Here is a 15,856-nt window from a genome sequence, read left to right as displayed (position 1 = left end):
GGAGAGCTCAGAGATTCAGATTTCTGCAAAAATCGAGCAGAAGTTTTAGATTGCAGGTGCTTTTCATAGGTGATGATCAGGTCCCTTTTAAATCTTTCAGAATAAGCTTCTCAAAATCAGGCAGTGCTACAATTGTTCACTAGGTTTGAAAATGCAAACCTATTTTAATAGCCTTTACTCCTTTCTAGAGAGTTCGTAGTATGCCGTCAAAGAAAGACTGCACAGAGATCCTGGCAAGAACACACATATTAAGTGAAGCATCACTAATAGCTCACTAGCTGGCACCAGATAGAGAACTAGGTGCTCTCAGAGTTCAGATTTTGGCTTTGTTGCCTTTTTGTTCAGACTCCTCTTTTATCATATTAGCCACGCATAAAGTGGGTAGAATATTACTACTACCTTGCAGCAACAATGCAAAGCTGAACCAGAGCTTCAGAAATGAAAGATGCAATGAATAAATGATATATTAATAATAAATACACCTAAGTTTTATTGTTGGCCTTAAGGAAGTAGCAGGAGGTCCAAGATTCAAGAGCAGTATTCGTAATACGTGATTTTCCATAACCAGATTTGTTCTGTGATGAAGGTAAGACGCAAACATACAGACGCACAGAAGGGGTTTAACAATGCTGGTACTGGCCCTGATCCCATTTCCATTCCCATGTAAAAGCCCTACTTGATAGGACTGGGGCAAAGGCAGTTGTAAATGTGTTTAAATGCGTATATACATATGTGTGTATATATATGTGCAAGCATATATGGAGAGAGATGTGTATAAGTACATATATGTGTACGTGTGGAAAAATATAGATACATAGCTAGATACATATACCTGGTTGGTATGACTGAAATGAAAGAAAGGAACAGTGCAAGATCATCCCTCCAGAGAGAAGGACATTAGTTATTACTCTTGATTATCTCAACACAGTAACTTGCTGTGGATATAGTAACTGCTGTTGAGTGGATCAGAGCTACTGCGACTTCTCCTGATTTTACGTGCAGCTACTTTTGACAAATTGATACTCTGCAGCTCACATAGGTGGCCTTCACAACAGTTAATTAAACGTAACCACTACTACATAAGTGCATAAGGAGATAAAGTTTTGTCTTCCCTCGTCCTTGTGGTTTTGTCTTGCTTGTTGCTAGTGTCCTTATTCTGTGCTTTAAAAATATGCAAAGTGTGATATAGGCTCCTGCAGCTCTTTATGAACTGGTATTGAATGGTCTTATAGGGAATAGTAATTGGAATTTTAACTTACAGTGCAAATATGTCATTTATTTCCTTTGAAGCTGCAAAGGTCCCTCAAGTATAATGGGTTTTATACTATATTTTCATGCACGCATAGCATTTTCCTTAGGTCTTGATGTTGCATTTGAAAAAAAGAAAACCTAATGAAAAGGCAGGATTTTTTAAATTATTATTATTTGCCAGAAAGATATAGTAGTTTGAAGAGCTCACTGTTAGATCTTTGGCTGCTAACTTCAGTGGAAAATTAGATATTGCATAAGAAAGCATCCACAATTTCCTGTTCTTCAAGAAAAAAAAAAAAAGAATTCCTGGTTTCATTCTTTGTCTATCTATATGGTGTATGCAGAACCCCCTGAATACTCTTCTGCTTCTCTCACGTCTCTGATTTTCCCATATTCCTCTGAAGCAATTATCTGCAAGTAGAAAACAAGATTATATTAAAGTACAGAAGAGATACATGTATTTATTATTTTGGGGAAAGGATTTAGTTAGTGTCTGTTTTCAAAAGAACTTACCACTTACAGATGCATTTTCAAAGCAGTGAAATTGTCTCATCTATGTTAAGCTTTGGAAAGCCTAAGTACTTATTTTAGAGGCAAAATGGAAATTGAGCTCTTTAAAAGAAACTTACATGGAAGGCAATCAATTGTCTGGTGGCAAACATTACAGTGATTAATGTAATATATAGCCATTAGGTTCTGGCAGGTGGTCATTTAGGGAAAGAGTTTCAGATATGACCACTGGATTTACAATCCCACATCCTATTAAAAGTCATTTTGCATTTGGGTTCCAAGGTAATTTTGAAAAATCTCCTTCTAAAGGTTTTATTGACAAAGATGAAAAGTTAAAAAGCAACAAACCCATCATTAGAATTATCACTGTTTCTGTGGTTGGCAGTCTCAGGTGACAAGTTAAGGAACACAGAGGCCATTGGCATTTGTGGCAGGCCACCGTGAAGAGCTGCAGGCTGCTGCTGTTGTTGAGAAGAAGGGGTAGGGGAGCACCTCTTCCAAGGGTGGTAGTACTGGGAGCAACTACTGCAAGGATTGCAGAATTCCAGCGTTTTGTCTTCCTGGTTTTCTAACTGTACCCTTAGTGCTTCTCATTCCTCCTCCCATGGCAGACACAGCCAAATCCTTTGTCTCCGGGGCAACAAATTTTTGCCTACTCTGTTGAAAATCTCCATTTCATCCTTAGAGGATTCCTTGCCGCTTGCCTTGTGGCACAGTTTTGTATGGTTTGCCAGGGCTGTTTAATGCAGCAGTTTGGTTGGCAAGGCAGCATTCAGTTTCTGTCATTCATCTAGGATCTTACGCAACCTCAACACATACTAAAAAATATTCCCGTATTGTTCATTCCCTTACCCAGGGTAGTTCAGTGTAATTCCTTCAATTGAACACCTTTTGCCAGTTTAGACGTTCATGGGTAATGAGGGTAATGTGCCTTCTTCCTAGTTGCTGCTCGAGAAGTGCATCTTCCAAGTCTTGTATCGTCTGTCAGCCCTGTGCAGATACATTGGATGCCTTTGGGCACTTCCTGAGGCATTAGGACCATGTATCAAGTCAACTGTATTGAACTCTTGGGCAAAGAGATCATGCCATCTGCAGCAGATTCTATGATCGTGTAACAAGGATATAGTGGTACTTCCACAGTGTTTCACACACTGACAAATTGCAGAAATTGAGGAAGCTGTGATTCAGCTGTAAGCCAACAATCATACTATTGAGCTAAGAAGGGAGAAGTTCCCTCACTTCTAAAAGCACAAAGACTACAGATTTCTGTTTTGCTTATGAGAGCTGCGTACAGACATGGCAAATCTGCTTGTAACATTAAATAACACCCTGTGATTGAATAACCTTTTTTGTGGGATTTGATATTTTGGGGTATCAGTGGCATGGCATCAGCTTTAGTTCAAAGAATGAAACTTTCCGTCACCTTCCTCCTCTTCATACCTTGGTGCCTGGGCTCCTGTGACCTCTCACAGCCATCACGGTTACATTCTCTCATAGACTTAGTAACTGTTACACACGAAGAATGATATTGCTCTGACTAAATCTCCTACTTAAAATCCAATGCCATATTTTCTTTTAAATAAAGTCCTTCCAAGCTTTCTGTATAGTATAACTGGTAGAGTAAAATAGTCTGATACTATGCAAAAGGAACAGAGTTAATTATTTTTTAAAAGAAGATTTATAAAAGTCTGTCATATATGCTGTCTCATTTTCTTTTGCTATGAAACTCTCTACTTCTGCAAATTACAGAACAATTTCAGAAGAAAAATCAATATAGCGTTCCAAAATGTTAGCTTGAAAAAAAAAAAAAAAAATACTCCACTCAGTGTTTTAAGTATAGGAAGTGGAGCAGTCCAGGAAGGTGTCATTTGTCATTAAAACCCGTGAGGTGAGTGGGATGTCTGAATGCTGTTTCAAAGTTAAGACTTTTACTCTCTAAATGTGACAAGGGACAAGAGGCCTGGAAAGGGGCAGCTCTTGCTGCAATTGGTGTAGGAAAAGGCTGTGAAATGCGGTTGCAAGCAGAGAATAGCACCTACCTTTTTCATGGAAGCCATCTGCGTTTTATGCACTGCAGCTCCTCAATACACCCTTTACTGAAAATTTATCAAGGAGAAAGCATGAATTAAGTATGTATTTTTTAAGCTAGGCATGAAGAACTAAAGGTGACTTCAGCAAGAGATTTGGGATACCTAAGGGGTGTTAAAGTGAATTCATTAAATGTCTTAACTTTTGACACTTTTTTGAATACCTTCCTACTCCTTTTAAGTTTTATCTTTGCAACTCTGTTCCTCCTCTTCTAATACCACAGTAAAGGAGACTTGTGACCAAAGGTGTCAAAGAATAATCTTAATTATCTGTTCTGTTTGTTTCCTCTCTTTTAACGATTGCCACCTGTTCTAGCATGAAAGCTTTTGCATCTTACTCTTCTTATTGTTACTCCGTGTTTAGAGAGATTAGTGCAAAAGCAGTCTCAGTCCTGAAGTAATATGGATTACAGTGACTTGCCTGATGTAATCGTGACACAGCATCCCTGCTAGAAAAAATGAGAAACATTCTATGTAGGTCAGCAGTTGCAAACTGAGCTAGAAAGAACAATGTATGGAAAAATCCAGTCTAACTTTTAGTATCACTTATCTAGGTAAAGAAATAGCAATATTCCATTTAAGCAGTGCCCTTCATAAATATGTGGGGTAAAAAACAATTGTGGAGACAAGAAAGTTAAGGCAACTTTATAAAGTATAGGAAGAATCTGCAATACCTTACAGATCTCACTCCATTCTTCTTAACAACTTGCATTGACAGCATGGACTTTAAAAAGATATTCTGTATTTGGATCCAGATTATGTACCTCAAGGTTCTACAGCTGTATTTTGCTTAGCTGGTCAGCTAGTTGTGTCTGGACAATGTTACCAGGACCAATACGAGCAACTTCATAAAACTCTACCTCAAAGAAATCCACATCTTCTGTGGGACAAGTCCAGTAAATCTGTGAAGAGACAAAAATCTGTAGTACACAATTACGTACTCTTTATTTTGCTCATTTTCAGTTTTGCTTTTTTGGAAGGCCCCTGTTTGGCAGATTTTAATTTTGAAATGCCAATGCAGCTAAAATTCCAACGATAGCATGAATTATATGTGGAAGATATGCAATTTGTGGTCTTACTTGGAAAACGCTAAGCTTCCTCCTGGGAATGTCATAGTACCCTCTTCTAACGCGCTAAAAGCAATTCAGGCTGACAGCAGTCAGCACTTCGCCATGTGCACTTGGGATCTTACGCAACTGGCATCCTGATCTTGTTAGCATCTATGAAATGTATGATAAGGAAAATTACATGGATATGATGTTGTCACATTGAAGGTCAAGACCAGGATCGAATTATTTGATCTAACGTACAGATATTTAAATACAAACATGGTACATTTCTTTCTTTCTGCATTGGACCTTTCCATGTAACGTATTTATATCACATACATAATATAACAACCCTATTGACTGCAGTAGTAATGCGATACAAATCAATTTATGCTTCAGTTTATCTCAGAAGGCAAGTTTGAAATGCATTGTCTCCTACAAATAAAGTATCTGAACTGACATTGTAGTTTTATTTACTCAAACTCCTATGGGTTCAGACTCTCTAATGGCCTGAAAATATAATGGTTTCTTGTGTGTATTTAGAATGTATTGATGTCTTACTTTGGCAGGCCTCAGGTAAACAGCAGTCTGGTATATAACAACAAGTTCTGGGACTGGTACTGATTCATTGTCTATAGGTTCTAGACTTGAAAAGTTAAAAAACTGATATTTTCTTTCTTTTCTTGCATTTTCACAAGCTGAATCCTGGTACGCACACACACTTCATTACTCTGTGTAGGATGATGGGGAGGGTTTAGAGCTTGGTCATCTGACAATGTCTTTAGGCAGAACACCTAAATCAAACACGGAATTTAAATTTGTGCTTCGGAACGATGTTGCTTGCTTGGATTTCTGAGTACTTGAATGCCTTGGAACCATTATCTCTGGGTTAAAAGAATACAGATATTTTTCTGCTTTACTTTCTGTCTGCTTTATTCCACTAAGGGATGGGACAAGTCCCTGTAAAGTGGAGAAAAGTTCATCAAAGCTGAGTTGAAGTTTTCTTCAGGGATCTTCTCTTACATGTGGACTAGATTGGAAAATGGAAGGAGTCGCATTTTCTATTTCTTTCACTAAGCGGTGTGCAGATTGCAGAAACACTTGGCTTTCCTCCTTAAGAGCCTGTTTAGAGTATTGAATAAGGCCATCCATATGTGATAGCTGATTGGATGTATCATTTAGGTATTTTGAAATTTCTTTCTGTTTTTTAAGTTCAACATTTTCAAGCAACTCCATCATCTTTCTTTTCTAGTTCTTGAAGAACCATACGTAATTTTAAGAATCCATTTCTGATCTCCTTCCTTTTGGTGTCCTTAAAGGTCTCGAAAATCTTTTTTAACAGGATAACTTCCATTAGATCATTATCAACTCCTTCACATACTGTAAAAAACAAAAAAATCAGGTCAGGTGTTCCAAATTCATATTAAAATGTAGTGTTTACAAGAGGCAGAATGATAGATTTTAGCTTAAAAAAATCTGGGTTTGGTAAAACATGGGACAAGAATAAGGATTCTGGTATTTTTCTCCTGTATCTGCTGCTGGTAAGCCCTGAAGGTTGTTTGGGTTAAAATGTTCATATTTGGGTGTATAAAATTTGGCAGTTAATTGCTACTTTTTATTATTTCCCCAATCACTCAAGTTTATCTCACCCAAAATGGGCTTGATAATTTTTACTTCATTACGGTGGAAGTCCTGAAGCTTAATTTGTTGGAGCTCTATATTATCTTTGAAAATTCACTTCACCAGTATGAAGTTAAAATAATGTCAGCAAATACGCCTGCATAGCCCACATTATGTCTGTGGCTGATGGTACGTTCCTCTGATGGCCTTTATGTGAAGGTGTGATTAACTCTTCTGACACTAAAATTGTGAACAATGAAGGAAAAAAATCAAAAATAGTAAATAGTAAATCCCAGCGGCATTCAACTAATTTAGGAAACAATCTCACACTACGAAATATTCTACATCACTTATTTTCTCAAACTTAAAACTCTTTCAAAATTGAGAATTTAATGCTTCCAGCTGTTTCTCATTGTGCATGGTTCACTTTTACCTTTCTGAATGTTATTTTCCATGCAACTTCCATGCATGTTGTTTTCCATGCAAACCCTACATTTGTGAAGTTATACGCAAAGATCAAAATTAAAAGAAATTCGTAAAATCCTAGTCTGTGTTCAGCCCTTTGTTGCTATGGATCAAGTCTTAGTTAAAAGGAGTGACGTGGCTGTGTTGCTGTGTTACCTCAGAAAAACGTGAGCGCTTTGCCTCTTAGTCAGCATGCGCATAAGCATTCAGTCCATGACTGAAGGGGGACAATTCATAACTTGCCTGCAGGAGAAGAAGCAGTTCATCTTGAAACATATATTTCTGACTAAAAAATAATCACTATTTTATTCTGCAGATGTAACTGGTGTTTATTTCATGCTGGGTCCTGCAGCATGAAATGAAGGTTCTCCTCCCTAGTTGTACATTTCCGTTCCCATCCCATGTACAGATCCTTCATTCTCTAATAGTTGGCTCATGATGCCACAATTACGGGCTTGTTGCTTTTTCTTCCTACAGGGGGAACACACCACCTTTCTGGCTCTTGTGCTTTGCAGAGAATTAACATAGCTTGTCAACCGTATGTTCAAGTTTCTTTCTCAAGGAGGCATGGGGAAGTGTGAGAAGCAGCAGAAATATGAATCTTTTCTAAATTTTGCAATTGTATCAAAGAGGGAAGCTGCCTACCTTGAACATGCAACTGCCAAGGAAATAGTCTCGTGGTCATTGTGCAGTGAGTTCCTGCAGAACCCACAGGTCAGTTCATGGTCATCCAGACAGTATTCAGATAGGTCTGAGTTGCTGTGGAGTAAGCAGTGCCACTCATGATCTTCTGTATGTGCTTTGGTGAAAATGTGGTCTTGAGCACCATTCTTGCTATGATTTAAATGCAGACATTCGTTACAATTATTTATTCCACGTGTTCTACATCTTTTGCTTGCCACTTTTCTCTCCCTGCAAGTTTCAAAGTAGACTGGTCTTTCACTATGGTCAAATCTCCACCTCAGAAAGCTGTGTCTGCGCATATATTTCAGCTGAATTTTGTTTATGTTAGGGGAGGCAATGTGCTTTGCTACACACTGGGCATACAATGACGTAAGTCTTCAGTTACTTCAGCTTTGGTCTTGCTTTTAGTTATGCACTTCTCACAAATGATTGTGCGGCACCATAAGTGGGTGGAGAAACAATTGCTTACACAGTGGACAGGCAAACTGGTCACGGAAAGTGTGTCTGGAGACCTTCCTTTCTGGTGTAAGGACAGATGCATTATTTCTAGTTCTAAATCTTAACACGGTATCTTTTGACCTACATAAGATGGGGTCAAACAAAAATATCTAAATATTAGGATATCATCTAAGACACTAATTTATAACATGAGTGGTTCTGCTTTGCATACCATAATTAATTATTTATTCTGACTGGATCTTTTATTTAAACAGTTGGGTTATCACTATCAAGAATGCATTTTTTTACCTTTTCTTTTTCATAATTATTTCGATATATGTCGAATACTGTTGCTAAGAACAACAATAAACAGACATCTCAGTCATTGTAGGTCTGTATGAATTTGTTGACTTATTGCTGGTGGACAAATGAAAAGAAGAATACAGTTTGGTGTTTGGTTTGGTATAAAATGAAACATATTTTGAAACATATTCAAAACAGGAACAATAACTAACTAGACTGAAGAAAAGCATGGGCAATTCAAATTAAACCCTTTTTTTATTTCAGAGGGTGTGCTTTCTTTTACAACAATTTTGGTAATGTTTTCAGAGTATTTTCTTTTTAATGAAATCTTAAGACAATAAATGTCAAAATGTTTTTCTTTTGCATTTTCAAGATGGACTATTTCCTCAAGAAAGTAGCACAACTAAATGTTTCATCATTTCCAAAAAAGTATTGAAAACACTTCTTAACATAACAACACATATTTACATATGACCATTCTAATTTTTAGTCATTTAAGAAATCACTCACCTCTGAATTATTTCTTGTTTCTAGATTTAAGTTTATTCTTAGTGTTAGTAGCAGCCTTATTATCACAGATTCTTTATATTAATTGCAAAGACTTTTAAATAGGTGTTCTTTTTAATTATTATTATTTCATTTTAGAAGAAGACTGATTTTTTAGGATATGCTAATATCTGTTCTCTTCAAATCTTGATAGTCCTAAAAAACCATAATAAACTAAAGAGAACAGAATCTTCTAATGCTGTCGTGATTCCTTCTGGTCTTCAAAGTTTACCTAGATAGGAATTAACAGGGCATTTCCAGAGGTCCTGTCAATTCCTCTTGGATTGGTACTATTCTAGTCTGGAGTTCTTCCGATAACTTAATTTCTGTTGTCCCATCCCGTCCCCCCGCCCCAGTATGTAGCATTTCTATAGTTAATAATCATCCCCTTGCCTTCTGGTTTCCAGTTTTATCTTCTAAGACTGTTACTATGCCTTCTTTCCATTCTCTGTGTGGCATTTCTTGAGCCTTTACTATTATTTGACTCCTTTTTGTCTTATTCTGAATGTAACTGCTTCCTTCCACTTCCATTTAACAGCAAGTTTACTGCTCTCTGTTTTACTCCAATTTTCCTTGTATTGGAAATTTTCCATGTATTCCCTTGTCTGCAGCCCCCTTGCTACACATTCCTGTTTTCCTCCTTGTTTTAACATTCTCTGAATATGTTCCTTCTTGTCGCTACATAGGCTTTTACACTGTGAGAATGCATATGCATATATTAACCATTCATGGATTTTGTCTGGAAATCAGGTTGTCCTAATTACAAGCACAGTGGTGTTCTGGAGTAGTCTTTGCCCCGGCCAGAGTAATGAGTGTAAGATTTCATTATTATCAAGATAAAACTACTTTTTCTGTTTCTCAGAAGAATGATATCCTGTGGTTATTTGAAATAGCTCCAACTTGCCAACAGATCGTGTGTTTCAAAGTGCAACACATCTATTAAGACATAACTGAAATTAGAAAAAACAAGCCCCAAGAAATTTGAAGAGCCCTTAATTCCACTTACTGAACAGGTTCCTGGTGTTCTTGACTGATGTGGTTCATGGACAGAGCTTCTGCAGCACTTGCTTTCGTAATACTGACATGCTGAGTTCTCTCCACCGCAGCAGCAGCATTTGCAGCCTGGGTCATTTAAACAAGAGCAGCAGCACCGCCAGCAATTTGCATGCTCTGCGCATGAGCAATGGCAGCATGGGCAAGGTTTGTCTTCATATGGATGTGGGAAACAGCTGCAGTTCGGCTCACTGGCAAACAAGAAGTGCCAATACAAGCTTTCTGCTTGGGCAAGTCAGGTAATGGCAGTTTGAGCAGCACTGCCAGGTCGAACAGAGATGCCCATTTTCATCCCTCTGTCAGGTACTTGGAAGAAAGTTCACCGGTCCTTTCAGTTTCTCTGCACACTACAGTAACTGAGCTCCAAAAAGGCACGAGCTCTGCCTGTTGGGTCAAGCTCTGTGCTGTGGCAATGAGCTTCTTTCTAATCAGAAAGTGATGTCGCAGTGAGATATTCGAATAGGGACACAGGCAGAATTTTATGCACAGGAACCTGATATAGTGATTACGTCGTCTATACATCACAATAACTATAATCGTTCTTCCTGAATTCCTTGAAAACATTTACCTCCCTCTTCATTAATTGCATGGCCGGTTTATACACTTCTATTAGATACCCTAAGGCCACTATCTCATTAGGACCACAGACTTCATAGGCATTTTGTCAGCTCAGCTGGGTGCTGTAAGCAAACTCCCTGAATCAGGCCCTAATCAGCAGCAGTGAGAGTTTTGCATCAGGCCTCTATAATACTTTAAGCATAACTAGCACACATGAAAGAACCTTACACTTCAGATGCATCTCGAAGCATATCCTTGTAACTGTCTTAATTATTTTAAGCCCTTGTCTGCCACTGTTTATGCTCTTGAATGACATATGGCATTTGTTCCCCAAGGCCTGAAGAAAAGAACTAGACTTGGATCGTAGGTTCAGTGTTATTGCTCATGTGCTGTGGACCTGCCTCTTCCCACTGAGTCCGAGTGTGTTTCTTGCCCTTCCTTTAAGCTTGCCACTCTCCTATAAGTGACATAGCAGACATATTACTTCCATTATTCTTCAGTTACTTTGTATCAGGCACCTTTTTCTTTCATTTAGTTGATTTATTCTAAGATTTATATAGCATTTTTTAGTTCTTTATAGATATGATAATTTTAAATAAAAATTAAATTTGTGTAAAGAATACATAAGCTTCTCAAAATTGCATGCTTACTATAGTGCTTATATGTAAGTGGTTGGACTCAATGATCTCAAAGGTCTTTTCCAACCGAAATGATCCTATGATTCTAAAAAAGGAAATTTACCCTCTAAGATTTATCTGCAACTGACATCTGAAATAGTTTATTCTCTTACTTGAAACTGTAAAGGACAATGATATCTATGTGGTATATATTCAAGAATACTGACTTTTAATGCTGGCTTCTGTAGCGTAGGTAACTAAATTTTTCCAAAACTTAGCAATTCAACTTGTGTTAATGGGTTAGTGTATAATTGGGAGTTACTAAGATAGGTCTTGGCATAGTTTATTGTAACAGCTCCTTTGAGCCTATTTGCTCAAAGTCTGTTCTACCTAGAGAAATTTTAATTCACTGATCCAGAGCCCTACAGACCATAATGGCTGTGTCATTATGTGTAACCATTTACATGATGGGCTATAATAGGTTCTTTGGAATGGTTATAGCCTATTGTGTCAATTGGATTTTCATGCATAAGTACTAGATCTGGGTGCTGAAAGGCTTTGCATAGTATATAGTGGACCTTTAATGGATGTTATTTGTTCCATTTATCTTTCCAGTTTAATCAATGGTATTGCTTTTATATTGTGCATATTTAATTTTAGGATATTGAAAAGCTTTTGAATTCAATCATTAGGAAAAATGTATCTTGTGATGCATGTCTGCTTTTCTTTTGCAAAACATTCATGAATACGTGTGGGGTTTTTTTGAGGAAGGAAAGGTGGGGGCATAAGGAAAAACCCCAAAAGTATGTCTTGTGTGCTACGTGCTCATGCCTGGACACTCTTTTCCATAACACAGAGGTTAATAGTAACTTGTGCATATATCATTCTCAGCAACATATTTCTTTTCCTTGGATTCTCTGTGAATTGTGTTTACCCACTGAGTCTTGGACAACATTGTCTTCTGCCTCATATAATTCCTATAACTTATTTCCTGCTATCTTTAGTGCTTCAGTTTTTGCTTTACCAAAGCTACTTTCATCAACAGCCTCACTCCTGTGCTGCTCCTAGTATAAGTGGCCCTCTCTGTAACTCCCTCTAGGATTGCAACCAGTTCTAAGATCCAATTTCATTAATATGTTTATTCTCTATCAGATATTGAAAGATCAGATCAGACTGGCTGCCAGAGAACCCGAATTAGATGCAATAGCTGCAACCAAACTGACAGACTTTTGATAGTGTTTGCAAACATGTTCCCACATGCCTCTGCTGTGGTTTGATCTGATTGTCATTTTCATCATAGTTCTCATGATAGGCAGGCTGTGATGTGGTTGACTTCACCTACAAATAAGCTTGACCCTGCAAGATGTTGAGGAAAAAATAAAAAGTGAGAGAGAAAGAAAAGCACAGTGCGGTGAGGACAGGCAGTCAGTTGAAATTACTTCAAATTAGTTAGGTGTGGTCATTTATGCTGTACTTCCATTAGCTATCAAATAACTTAATATAATATTTTCTACTTGGCAATTTATCCTGTTCTGTTTTGCAAGATAAGCTAAGGTTGTTGTCTTTTACTTCTTTCTTCCCCTTTTGTTCTACCTCCATATACTTCACTGATATTTCTAATACCGATATCTCTAACACAAATTTGAGATTGCACAATGATGAGTAATGTGCAGAAAGAAGCTTGAAGAAAGACCATATGCTATCAGTGGCTTAAGCCTTGACTAGCATATGTAGTAACACTACATAAATAATGGATTTATTATTTATAAAAGTGCTTTTTCTTTCCATATTTTCACTGGCCATGATGACGTGCTCAAATTAGAGAGACAGAAACTAATGACAATAGTTCACAATTTTTCTCTGTATTCTGTACTCCAAGCACAGCAAAGTAATACCTGACTCCATTGTTCTTTTCTATGTCTGCTAGTGGTATCAAAGATTTCTTTTGATGTGTTAATTCTGTCAGTTACTATGTAGAAAACACGCAAAGAAACCTCTGCTGCCTTCAAATACCCATAGAGGTGTATCTCCCTTAGGGTGGGGAAAGAATGACCCTTCCTATAAACCATGTAGTCCAGCAGGATTTACTCCCTGCAGGATACAGCAGTTCTTTCAATAAATTGCAATGATTTAAGAGATTAACTGACTGCAGCACATAAAAATGTCTAATTTGGGGGGAAGGTTTAGAATGAGAAGTTTTACATGGTACAACCAAAAACTGATGCATTCACAACTGAGAGTTGCTTTTGAAAACATTTCTGGCTAGCTGCAGCTTGGCCACAACAAGTAGTAAGAGCAGGGAAAAAACATCACTGTCCTTTCTTCATAAGAAAGATCTGTTTCTGACTCTTTGTTTTCACCATCACTTTAAAACAGGTTAGAGGGCAATTTCCTAGTGATGGGAATGCCTAAGAAATAGTGGGGTCTACAGTATTCATTTTTACTCATTTTCATGAGCTGTGTTGTTCCTCCTTCATTCAACTCTCTGCTTGGAGCCAAATTGCTACCCTTGACTTATGTTTCAAGCATCAGAAATATTTTGGTGACTCCTACTGAAAAAAGGCAGAGTTGATATAAAAATCTTCAGAATTGCTGTCCACCTCTTCCAAGTTGAAAATTTGCTGCTATGAAGACAGCAGCCAGACCAGAGCTTGGACGGTGATTTGCTATCAAGATTAGCAGCTGGTAAAGTAAAAGAGCAACAGACACATGGTAAACTTAAAGATTTTTTCATTGCTCTAAAGCTGTATAAGAGGCATATCACACTGAGTTCCATATGCCTTTACCCACCGATAAAGAAATGAAGGAGAAATTATAACAAATTTTCTTTTACCACTTTTTGCTTATAGGTACAAGAAAGCCTAATCTGATTTATTTATGTAGTCACTCCCTTGACTAGGTAATACTAATGCACATTTTATAGTCACTTAAACTCTCTTTGACTTCAGAAGTATTTCTAAATACTATACACTATAAAAATTACAACTGTTATGGTTAACTGGGAATGAGATTATTGTATTTGGGGAGTATATTATTGAGCCGGAGGGAAAACTAATAGCAGACAATGCCAAATGAAAAGGACTAAATAATGACATTTTGTATTTCTTCATTAAAAATCTTAACTGAGATTATATGGTAACACAATTAGCACCAGAAATATGTAGCTAAGAACTATCTAGAATAAAAAAAAATAATAAAAATAAAGCTATATCACACTTAAATAAAACTAATATTTTCAAAGTATCAGGGCCTAATAAAACTCACCCAAGGAATATAGAGAAATATCTGAAATATTCACAGTGGTTTTAGGAGTTCTTTTTTTGAGAACACATGAAAGATGTTGCAGAGGGTACTGCACTAGTAGAAATTTAAGATTACACAATTAGAAGAAAATCTAAGAAATCTCATTTTGGTTGAGACTCATTTCCCACAGAACATGGGCGTTCTAGTGCTTGCATGCCAGGGAAATCACAGCCTTTCCGTGTCCCTTTACAGATCTCAAAGGTATTAAGTATATCACTACAAAAAGCTTTAGAGGATCTATTTGTCATAGATATTAAGAAAATGCAACAGTATACTGTTACTATGGGTCTGCATGCATGGTCTTTCACAACCTATTTCTTATTCCTGCTATGCGAAGACGACTTATGTATTATTGTCACAATGTGAGACCTGTTGTTCTTTGGAACAAATAAAAGTGTGGGCATTTTACAGGATGATTGGAAACACTAGGCGTGTATTATCTGTCTCTGTCTGATTCCACTCCAGCCCTCATGTACTTCATTCTCATCCTGGTGGCTGCATGGATTTCCTCTGCCGGGTGGTTCTGTTGCTGGTTTGGCTCACTCTCAGTTCCCCTCGCCACCCCCTCTCTGGGTGCCTTTTCCTTAGGCTCTGACTTTTTGAGTTTGCTTGTTCCCAGAGTAAGGCAGTTCATGTCCTTAAGGTGAAGTGTGTCTGTGCTGCTATTAAGACGCCAGACAAGAAACTCAAATGTTTTTACTTCAGTTAAAGCAGCGTTAGTCAGAGGAAATGCAGCAGCTGCAAACCAACACATCTAAAATTTAAGGCTATGCTATGTTAAGAGGTACTGGCCTGCACGTTAAATAACTGGCTATGGTTACAAACCAGCCAAACGTCTTTGAATTTGTTTTTTAAAAAGAAAATATCCTTTTCTATGACAAAATCGTAAATGAATAGTATCAAGCTTGTTAATGCCAATGTCTTGTCCTTGTCTGTAGTGAGTAGGTGAGTTGGTAATTAGACACTTGCCCCCCTTCAGGCTGCTATGTTAGTTCATCTGCTTCCCTAACCATAGTACCTAGCTTCAGCCTCACTTTTTAGTCTATTTTTCATTCTTGTGTTGGTTCTTTGCTGGATATCCTGACTCCGCTCCTGATTAGCTTGTCTCTGAGCAGTAACTAGCTTATTAGGAGGTCCAGCTGAGCAGTGAAATATGTGTTAATAACTTGGCTCTGCTTAAAAGGAAAAAAATGAAAAAATAATATTCACTCTCTCACACTGCCTAGGGGAAGAGGGGAAAATACAAACGAAGTGGGTGGAGGTGAGAGAGAAAGCGTTATGGATTTAGGCAGTAGATAGCATAGGGAATTCAAGCTGTGGTAAGCAGAAGTTCCCTTCGATCAGGAAAGGAGTGGAGTTTCTCCTTCACCCC

General features: G+C 37.6%; 1 protein-coding gene across 1 annotated transcript; it reads right to left on the bottom strand.

The window, feature by feature from the left end:
• Positions 1-1,578: 1,578 nt before the first annotated feature.
• Positions 1,579-10,595, bottom strand: TRIM42 (tripartite motif containing 42). The gene is given in 14 exon segments (XM_054205340.1): positions 1,579-1,662; positions 4,523-4,750; positions 5,459-5,608; positions 5,611-5,652; positions 5,654-6,139; positions 6,141-6,268; positions 6,641-6,649; positions 7,584-7,995; positions 7,997-8,039; positions 8,041-8,091; positions 8,093-8,237; positions 9,956-10,224; positions 10,226-10,302; positions 10,575-10,595. Coding segments are annotated over 14 exon segments (2,145 nt in total).
• Between the last annotated feature and the right edge of the window lie 5,261 nt (positions 10,596-15,856).

The sequence above is a fragment of the Rissa tridactyla genome, chromosome 6, assembly GCF_028500815.1.
Source record: "Rissa tridactyla isolate bRisTri1 chromosome 6, bRisTri1.patW.cur.20221130, whole genome shotgun sequence".
Classification (NCBI taxonomy): domain Eukaryota; kingdom Metazoa; phylum Chordata; class Aves; order Charadriiformes; family Laridae; genus Rissa; species Rissa tridactyla.
This window is presented reverse-complemented; position numbering and strand designations above follow the sequence as displayed.